At 42.6% G+C, this 9,685-nt stretch overlaps 1 protein-coding gene across 1 annotated transcript; it reads right to left on the reverse strand.

Annotated features, from left to right (window-relative positions):
* On the reverse strand, positions 1 to 2,750 carry AQP10 (aquaporin 10). Its single transcript, XM_023742602.1, is given in 11 exon segments — positions 1 to 152; positions 155 to 174; positions 578 to 795; positions 1,046 to 1,164; positions 1,267 to 1,404; positions 1,906 to 1,936; positions 1,938 to 2,036; positions 2,341 to 2,356; positions 2,418 to 2,494; positions 2,556 to 2,576; positions 2,667 to 2,750. Coding segments are annotated over 11 exon segments (975 nt in total).
* Between the last annotated feature and the right edge of the window lie 6,935 nt (positions 2,751 to 9,685).

Genomic DNA, 9,685 nt, shown 5'->3' on the forward strand with positions numbered 1-9,685 from the left:
TCATAGCTTACCCACCGGCATCTGAGCTGAGGCAGGAGTTTCCAGGTCTGAAGCTTTGTGTTCGGCTAATTCCAGATTCTGAGCTGGCTCTGACTCCTTAGGGTGGTGCAGAGCGATCAGCAGCTGGTATGTGGCTGTGCCAAGCGTGGCCCCCACCACCAGCCATTTCCAGCACTGCAAAAGGATGAAAGGGAGAGATTGGGAATGACTCTCCTAGCCTTTCCCCACAGGGACTAGGGACAGTAACAAGAGAACTCCATAAAGTAGCTCCTGGAGAGATGGACACCAGGAGGAGTGGGTGGCATAGGACTTAGATAGGCGGCGACCCCAGGAAAGCTTGGTCTAACCTCTTGCCTTAGGAAATATATGAATATACCCATTTTGCTGATGGGGTCACTCATGCCCAAACAGGTAATATGACATGCCCAAGGACACAACCTTTGAATCTTACTGTTTCAGGGAAAGGGGAGGCAAGCCCAAGACACCTATTTAAGAAGAGAGAGCTCTGGACCCAGGACGGAGCCCTTGGCAGAGCAGAGAGAGGGGAGTGACAGCACCAGAAAAAGCAGTTACCCACCTGAAGACTTCAGGGCCCCAGCCAGCCGCATAGGTGAAAAGTCGTGGGCCCAGGTCCCGGGCAGGATTGAGTGGGGACCTGCAGTTAACACCCATGGATAGCCCAATGGCCAGGATCAGCAGCCCCGCTGCTACGAGCTCCAGACCTGCAGGCACTCATTTGTTCTGTGTGTCCAGGATGGCCAAGATCCCCACAGTCAGGATCCCAGTGCCCAGAACCTTGGAGTTGACAGAGGTGGAGCTGATGGGTCAGCTGCCAGGCGTTCTATCTGCCCTCTGAGCCAAACACTTCCAGTCAACACTATCCCTAAGACACCTGGCTTTGTATATGCTGGCAGCTGGGCTGGGGCAGGGGGAGAGGCAAGATAGACCCAACCTCACATTCCGCCCAGAGCCTCAACAATAAGCTGGAGTCCCAGGGACAGGGGCAAAGGTTGGCGCTCTCCCAGCCCTCTCCCCTCACACCTACCTGATCCAGGAAGCCATTGTTCAGAGACAGAGAGGGGGCAGAATAGGTGGTAAAGACAGAGGTTGTCTCCTGGGGGCCGGTCACTGCCAGGTTCCCACCTGCATAATTCTGTAAGGCATCTGTGGCATAGGGGGACACCTAGGGTTTCCATCTTTGCTCATCCAAAAGTGTTCCGAGGTACCTACCCACACTTAGCACCCCAACCCTGTTCCCTCTGTTACCATAGTAGAGGGCATAGGTGGTTCCCGAAGCACAGAAAGCAGACAACAGCTGCACCAAGGAGTAAATGGGGAGCTTGGCCCCGGGAAGGCGTCCTAGGAGGCGCATAGCCAGGGAGAACGCTGGCTTCAGGTGGGCCCCTTCAGGGATCAAGGAAAGAAAACCAACATCCATCAACTGCCTGCTGCCAACCTTACTATTCTTCCCCATATTCTTAAGGCGTGTACTATTATTCCTGCCGCGGAGATTAGGAAGCTGAGACTTAAGGAGGTCACCAAGGCCACACAGTGAACCAAAGTTACCAAGGTCACACAGTGCAACCAAGGTTTGAACCTGGGTCTGTCTGCTCTTTCCACTAGAGCACGCCGCGTCTCAAGTCTCCAGCCAGGCACACAGATGCAGAGGTGAGCCCCAGAGGGTACACCACAGGATAGCACTCGCCCTCAATGCCCTGCCATAGATCTCTGTAAAGGAGAAATACAGAAGGGGAGGGGTTGGAGGTAGCCAAACGCCTATCTCAGTCCAGGGCACTGGTCAAGCTGGAGGAGATAATGTCCATGAGTCACTGCAGGATCTGCCTTTTCAACATCGCTCACATGCATATCCCGCTCCCTCTGATGACCAGGTTCTACCCTCCTCGCCTGCGACATTGCCATCCACGTAGATGGCTAGTTATGGTAACAGCGAGAGAGCCAGCCAGAAACATGGCGAGGAAGTTGTGCTTGGTTTCCCCATTGGTGACTGTCTGGGCCACAGCCCCCTGAGTGAGGAGCTGGTGGGAGAGGGGGATGAAGAACAGGGAGAATAACAAGGCGGAGAGGTTGGGAGAGTTAACGAAGAGGCCAAGAGAGGGGAACGGACACCAGGGACCAGCAAGAAAGGAAGGGAAAGGGAAAGAACTGAGCTAACTGGAGGATAAAAGCAAAGGAGGGAAGGAAGGGGACAGATGGGAAGGAGCAGGAATCAAAGAGAGGAATCAGGGAAGGAGAGTGATTAGGAGAGACAAGATGGGGGAAAGAAGAGAAGGGATGGAGAGTTGAAGGAAGTGGGGTTCCAGGAGGAAGAGATAAGGACACCAGGAGAAACCCAAAACTTTTACCCATCTCCCTTATCTCCTTCCCCCAATTACCCTACCTACCAGGGGCACAAACACACACCGAGGAACTCCGCCAGGCACTGCTGGGCCACGAGGCTTCGGATCCGCAACCGGCCCCCAGCTCCGGCCAGGAACTGAGTGTAAGCCGTGGTGGAGACACCCTGTCCCTGCAGCCCCGTTGGTCTGTGTAGGTACCTCGTCCAGCACAGCTACTGCCTGCCAGGAGAAAAGATAAGAAAAAGACTTTAAAATCAGCTAGCTGGGCCCCTAAACAGCAGCAAGAGTCTGTGCACGTGTGTGGCTGACGAGGACAGAGGTAACGTGGGCAGGCAGGGCCTCAGGGCTCCCAGAACCTGGAATTTGCTCAGTCTCTTCTGCCCTTTTCCCCATTCCTCACAGGACGAGCTTCCCCCTGTGCTGATGGATTGGGGGACGTACCCTGCTTCACAGACGTTAATTCTTTTGGTCCTCAAGACAGCTGTGTAAAGTAATACTATTGCTCTCATTTTGAGACAGGGCCCCCACAGTGCTGTATTAAAAATCCTGTTTCCTTTGCTGGGCTTCCTCCCACCCAGCTTTGCATTTGAATCCTGCCTTTGCTTGGAGGTTCTATGTAAACTCCATTGTGCCTGCCTAGTATGATTAAGAGTGTTGCTGAGGTAACTCCCTGCTTGTAAACCCCTTTAAAAGTAAGTTGCCTGCCCGCCCTCGGCAAGCAAACTTGATGGCGGCAGCATTGACTGACTCCTTTTTCTTGTACAATGAAATAAAGGTGTCTTTCCTGTTCTCCCACCTCGGTCTCTTGTTTATTGGCCAATACGAGTCATGCTGAGCAAGAACCTGGGGTTTCCACCTGGTAAAATTTCTGGTGAGCCAGCCAGGAGCCATCTGCTTGGTTCCTGAGGTGGATCAGACAATGGACAGGCCCCGATGTCTGGTGCCACCAGGAGATTTCTCCTGGAGACCTTGGAGCAGCTCTGAGAGCCAATCTACCTGGGGACTCAAATACGGCTCTGTGGGAGACATGAAATGTGCTTGGGTTGTTTGGTAAGTACCTAGGTAAGGCCTTAGAAGAGTCCAAGAAGCGGGGGGAATTGACTGCAGAGGGCATAAAAGGCTCAGGTATGTGTTAAAGTTGGTGCACCAGATTAGGTTGTGTGAATGTGTAAGTGTGTGTAGCCAGAGAATGGGGAACATTCAAGGGATCTCGGAATGCTGGCCGCTAAGATGCATCCTTAAAAACTGGGAACAGAGACTCGGACAGACATGGCTCTGGCAGCATGCTTGACCCTTTCCTACTTTTACCTCTTTAAATATATGCCGAATAAAACCTTTCCTTTTGCTTTACTAAACTTTGTGCTGTTTTCACCCTGCAAGAGTTAATGGTGTACTTGTTGCAGGGATTCTAAAACCATGAATCCAGTCAACCTGAAGGAGACCGATGGGGTGAGTGCCCTTAGAAAATGAACCTTCCCTTATTCTTTCTGTTCTCTTTCTCATGTTTTCTTAAGCTTTGTGTGGCATATTGCTTTGAAAACCATTTGCTTGACTAAGAAGCATCTTTCTTAGATTTTTTTGCTTGATGGTTTGGTTAAGAGTGACGTTTACGAACTCTTTTGGTAAACTGCAGTTTAGTGTCTGGATTCAGGAGTTTGAAACATTAAAGAGACAACTCTATTTCCAAAGAGCTCTGGGTCACTATAAGCCGCAAAATTGGGGCACGGGTCAACCAGTAAAATCTATTAGGGCTTCAATCTTACAGTGTAACATTTTTGATAAATAAGCCTGGATTTCTCCCCTGCTACTGAGACGCTGGAGCCCTGGTGGCACAGTGGTTAAGAACTCGGCTGCTAACCAAAAGGTCATCAGTTCAAATCCACCATCCGCTCCTTGGAAACCTTATGGGACAGTTCTACTCTGTCCTATAGGGTCGCTATGAGTCGGAATCGACTCGACAGCAAGGGGGTACTGAGACACTGGTTTAGGGTTCATATTTAAAAACACTATAAATTAAGTATACTAAAAACAATTTAGAATTTCAGTGGCCACTGTGGGAAAATGAGCTTTCCATTTGTGTTGTACTGTCTTTTCCTTTTTGGGGAACTTTTGCTTGATGCTCAGTGTTTGTCAAAAGGTCTAATACTCCTCCACCTGAGGCTCTGGTAAGTTAATAAGTTTTATCTAAAACCTGTTTTGTTTTGTTTTTTTCTGTGAATTGAGTCAAGAGAGTGAGGGCGTGTCAAGATCAGACCTCTCCAGCCCCTAGTCCCCCTAGTCAAGAATTAATGGATTCATTTACAAAATTGCTAAAGAGCTTTGGTATTTACCGGGTAGAAAGCCTTTCAAAATGCCTAGGCCAACATAAACATATGTAAATGAATTAGGATAGCCCAATCTCATCCTCCTTGAGTCAAGAAAGTAAGGGCGAAACAAGATCAAACTTCCCCAGCCCGCAGTCTCTGAAATCATATAGCTCCAGGGAAACTTGCAAACGGTGCCTTCCAACTGAGTGGAGACTTTTTTAAGACAAAAGAAAATAAGAAAAAATTGCTGCTTTACTGTATCTACCAAAAATTGAGGCGATCTCAATCATAAAAGAACCGTAAACAAGTTCTCTCTATTGTAAGAGAACTCTAAAAATCAAAAAAATAAAAATCACAATGAGACACACCCAAAATGGCCTAAAAAAATGTTTCCACCCCTAGCCAGAGATAAGATTATATCCATCTCAATGAATTGGACAGTTGAACCGAAGCTTTGTGATTTCCAAAGCTGGTTGATAAAATCTTTAAGGACAAAAATTAGATTAAGAAAAATAGTAAAATTTGAATAAAAACTTGGAATGTTTGAACAAACTTCATTTCAACAATTATGTTTTATGGAATACAAGCTTAAAATAATTTCCAAGAACTTTTAGGTAATTTTTAGATATTCAATTGAATAAATAGATAATCCTCATAATTTAAGTTTATATACTTTCACTTTTTATAGCACACACACACACAAAGATATATATATATTTGGATGTGCTAATGAGTGTGTTCATTTTTGCCATTTTAAAAAAGATGTACTTAGGAGATATAGAACAAAGACAATGTTTCAGAAGTTTATTAAAAAGAAATTTGTTTAATATGGTCAAAAGTTTTACCTGTCTGACTAAAGTTTAATGGTTTAATTTATGACATTTTTAGGAGCTTTAACGTTAAATAATATATAAACAAAGAATTGGGTTTCTCGCTGCAAAATAAGAAAAATTTTCTTTGATATCTGAGTTAAAGTGTTAATTGATTCATTGTGTAATCTGCCTAGAAGACGAAGGTTTAACCTGTCATTAAAATAAAATCCTGAGTTAAAAACAAAGCCACATGGCTTGAGGAAAAAAAAAAGTTTTATATAAAAAAAGGTTTATTTAATATATTATAAAATACATGGAATGTGTAGTCAAAATCAAGAGAAACGCCTGATTCTCTTTGGGTCAAAATTTATATGTTAGTATTTCCTCTTACGTTTTTGCCTAATATTAGACAGCAAATGCATATTCTTATGCCATAATTTTATTATTATTTCTTTATTGCTAACTTGGCCGCAACTTTATTTTTTTTTAACGTAGCATCGAAGCCGATGGTTTGACGGGGCATTCACATTGTTTGCTTATGAAGTCTTTTTATTACTATTCAGGTATTTAGAGACTTGATAATCTTGGTATATCCTGACTATATGGCATTACGTCTCAAAATTATTGTATAATGTATTATACCTGAAGCTCTTAAAAAATGAGGTTAATCATTATATTTAAAAATATTTTTGTCTAAAGTTTTTTTAAACTGACTTTATTTGGTTCTGAATGTTTTTATAATAAAGAGTATTATGTTTATAAATTAATTATGGCCATATTAAGTTTTGTTGCCTGCAGATAAGTTTTTACTTTGCTGATTTGCTGAAAACGTTTGACCAAAATATCTCAACAAAAAGATGGACTATATTAGACTTATGAAAAGGACTGTGACTAGACTCAATCAACAGTTCCAAAACTCTTATATAGAAGCTGATGGGTTCATAGACTGCGGCTGATCCAAAATCACATGGAACAGAAAATTAACTACGTAAGCCTGAGTAAAAGAATACTATGGTTTTTATGTGGCAATATTGCTGATGATGGTTTAAGGTCCTAACTTCGGGATGTAAGAAACCATTTTCCTTTCTCCTAAATTATTTAACTAATGGGTTTAGATACTGTAACTCTTTTATTTTTTTATTTTTATTTTTATTTTTTTAAATATTTTATTGTACTTCAGGTGAAGGCTTACAGAACAGATAGTTTCTCATGTAACAGTAACACACATGCTGTTTTATGACATTGGTTAACAACCCCACAACATTTTAACCCTCTAAATTCTCAACTTTTTTTTTTTTTTTTTTGGTGAAAATACACATAGCCAAAGATACGCCATTTCAAAAAATTTTTTTTACATACACATTTAAGTGACATTGACTACGCTCTTCTAATTATGCTGTTATTCTCACTTAAGATGAAGGCTTATAGGACAAAATAGTCTCCCATTTAACAGTTACTACAAATGTTGCCCTATGACAATGGTTAACAATCTCACAACACATCAACAATATCCTTACTCTACTTTGTGTTCCCTATCATCAGCTTCCTACTCCCCTTCTGCCTTCTGGGCCTTATCACTGGACTCCTGTACCTCATTACTCTCATTGTTTTACTGGGCTGTCCACTCGCAGGCTGAACAGTGAACCTCGAAGGTAACTTCACCACTGAGCTAAAAGGGTGTCTGGGGGCCATACTCTCGGGGTTTCTCCAGTGTCCTTTAGGCCAGTAAATCTGGTCTTTTTTTTTTTTTTTGTGAGTTAGAATTATGCTCTACATCCTTCTCCAGCTCTGTTCAGAACCCTCTGTTGCGATCCTGGTCAGAGCAGTCAGCGGTGGTAGCCGGGCACCATCTAGCTGTACTGGACTCAGTCCAGTGAAGGTCTTGGTAGCTGTGGACAATTAGTCCTTTGGACTAATCTTTTCGTTGTATCCTGTTCTCTTCATTCTCCCTTGCTCCCGAAGAGATGAGACCAGTGGAGTTAGATACTGTAACTCTTGAATTAGAAGTTCTTATTGGTAAACTTAGCAAAGTTGTAAATATCATAGCCAGAAGAGTTTCTGAAATTAATTCAGGTTATGATTTTACAAAATAGAACAGCATTAAAATTCCTATTCTCTAAAAAACAACAACAGTTTTGTGAGACTTCTGCTTCTGAGAAAGTGACCCCTGACTGTTCATAGGTAACCCAGGGAGAGGCAGCCGGCCCTCAGGAAGAACGCTTAATATGTTTTAAACAGATTAACTGAAGACCTCCAACGGGAGAGGTCCATCCTGTATTCTCTTGCTAATCGTGTATTCTCTAATGAAAATTTGATTGTCAAGTGTAAATTTTTCTATACCTTCTATTTCCTCTAGACAAACTTTGTGTGCTCCTTATGGATATATGTTTTTCTGTGGTGGATCCAACTATACTAGTTTAAATGATCCCTTTCCAACTGACAGTGAGTTTACGTGGGTGATGTCTTGTTTAGATTCCTGGTGAATGCATGGGCAATGCACTTTGAGAATTTTCAGGTTCCCTTTCGATATTCATAGTAACGATGCTAGTAAATACTGAAAAGATAGTGTTAAATTGTTACACAGTATAAAAGGAGAGTGAAAAACAAACCCACTGATCCAGTACTCAGGGTGGGGTTGGTAGCTTTAATTCCTATTATGATAAATTGGATGTTAAATTGGAAGGAAAAAAACTAAGAAATTTATCGATCATTATGGGACAAATAACAGATGAGTTGCTAATGAGATAAAAATGCAACAGTAGTCTCTGACCTCATTAGCCAAGGCAACATGAGACAACAGAATAACCTTACATTTTTTTATTAGCCCAAGACAGTGTACTCTGTGCTGTAGCAAATATCTGCTGTTGCATGTGGATAAATAACACAGGAGAAGTAGAACAGAATGTACATAGAATTAGGTAGCAAGCTACTTGGGTACACACTGTAACACCCTCACAAACACCAGATTTATTTGGTTACCATCAAGAATAAATACATGCGCTAAATCGCTGTTGCAAGAAATAATAGTATTCTGAGTCTGCATCCTGATAGTATTAGGCATAATGAAACTTATCTTCTATGGTCTCACACAGTTCAAAAAGCCTCAGGCTAAAATGTTGATGTACATTGTGTCTGCTCACTTCCACAATGTGACTGATGGGAACTTGCTCTTACTTAAGATCCTGGTGAAGAACCAATGGTATCCATGGAAATCCAGCACTGTGAGTTTAAAGAGCCTGCCATGGCTGCTGTCTAAGGGCTCAACTAAGTCTAGGTATTAATCATCAATGTGTTATCTCCAATCTCCTATCAAAAAAAAAGAATGATTTAGGAGATAATATTGGAGCCATTATTCCCTGTCCTTGAGCGTAAAAAATGTGATCCAGCTGGAGCTTTATGAAGACTCATAAAGACACATCAACTGGGCCCTGAGGTATAAAGATAATAGCTAAGACAATCTGAAAAAAAGAAAAAAAATCTTCTAGGGAAACATTCACATAAACAGGGCATAAAAGCCACTCTTTTTCTTTTAATATTTAGTCAATAGTCATAAACAAACAAGATGTCAGTAGCCACAGTGAAAGGCCTAGGTCCAATATTTGTCCCTCCTCGAAAACATGCCAAACAATTCTGAGCTGGACTATAGTTCAAAATGAACCCTGGTCCTGAATGACCAATGTCCAAAAAGAAACAGAAGGAACGAGATAGAGCCCCCACAGTGCTGTATTAAAAATCCTGTTTCCTTTGCTGGACTCCCTCTCCCCACCAGCTTTGCATTCGAATCCTGCTTTTGCTTGGAGGTTATGTGTAAACCCCATTGCGCCTGCGTAGTATGGTTAAGAATGTCGCTGACGTAACTTGCATGAACTCCCTACTTGTAAACCCCTTTAAAAGTAACTTGCATTGGACAGCCCCATAAAACAACGGGACTAATGAGGCACAGCAATCCAGGGACAAGGACTAGAAGGCAGAAGGGGACAGGAAAGCTGGTGATAGGGAACCCAAGGTTGAGTAAGGACAGTGTTGACATATAGTGGGGTTGTTAACCATTGTCATAGAGCGACATGTGTACTAACAGTTTAATGAGAAACTATTTTGTTCTGTAAACTTTCATCTAAAGTGAGAATAGCAGTACAACTGGAAAAGAACGTAATTGATGTCACTGAATTTTGCATGTAGAAATTTTTGAAATGGTGTATCTTTGGCTATG

Source organism: Trichechus manatus, unplaced genomic scaffold (assembly GCF_000243295.1).
Source record: "Trichechus manatus latirostris isolate Lorelei unplaced genomic scaffold, TriManLat1.0 scaffold00213, whole genome shotgun sequence".
Classification (NCBI taxonomy): Eukaryota; Metazoa; Chordata; class Mammalia; order Sirenia; family Trichechidae; genus Trichechus; species Trichechus manatus.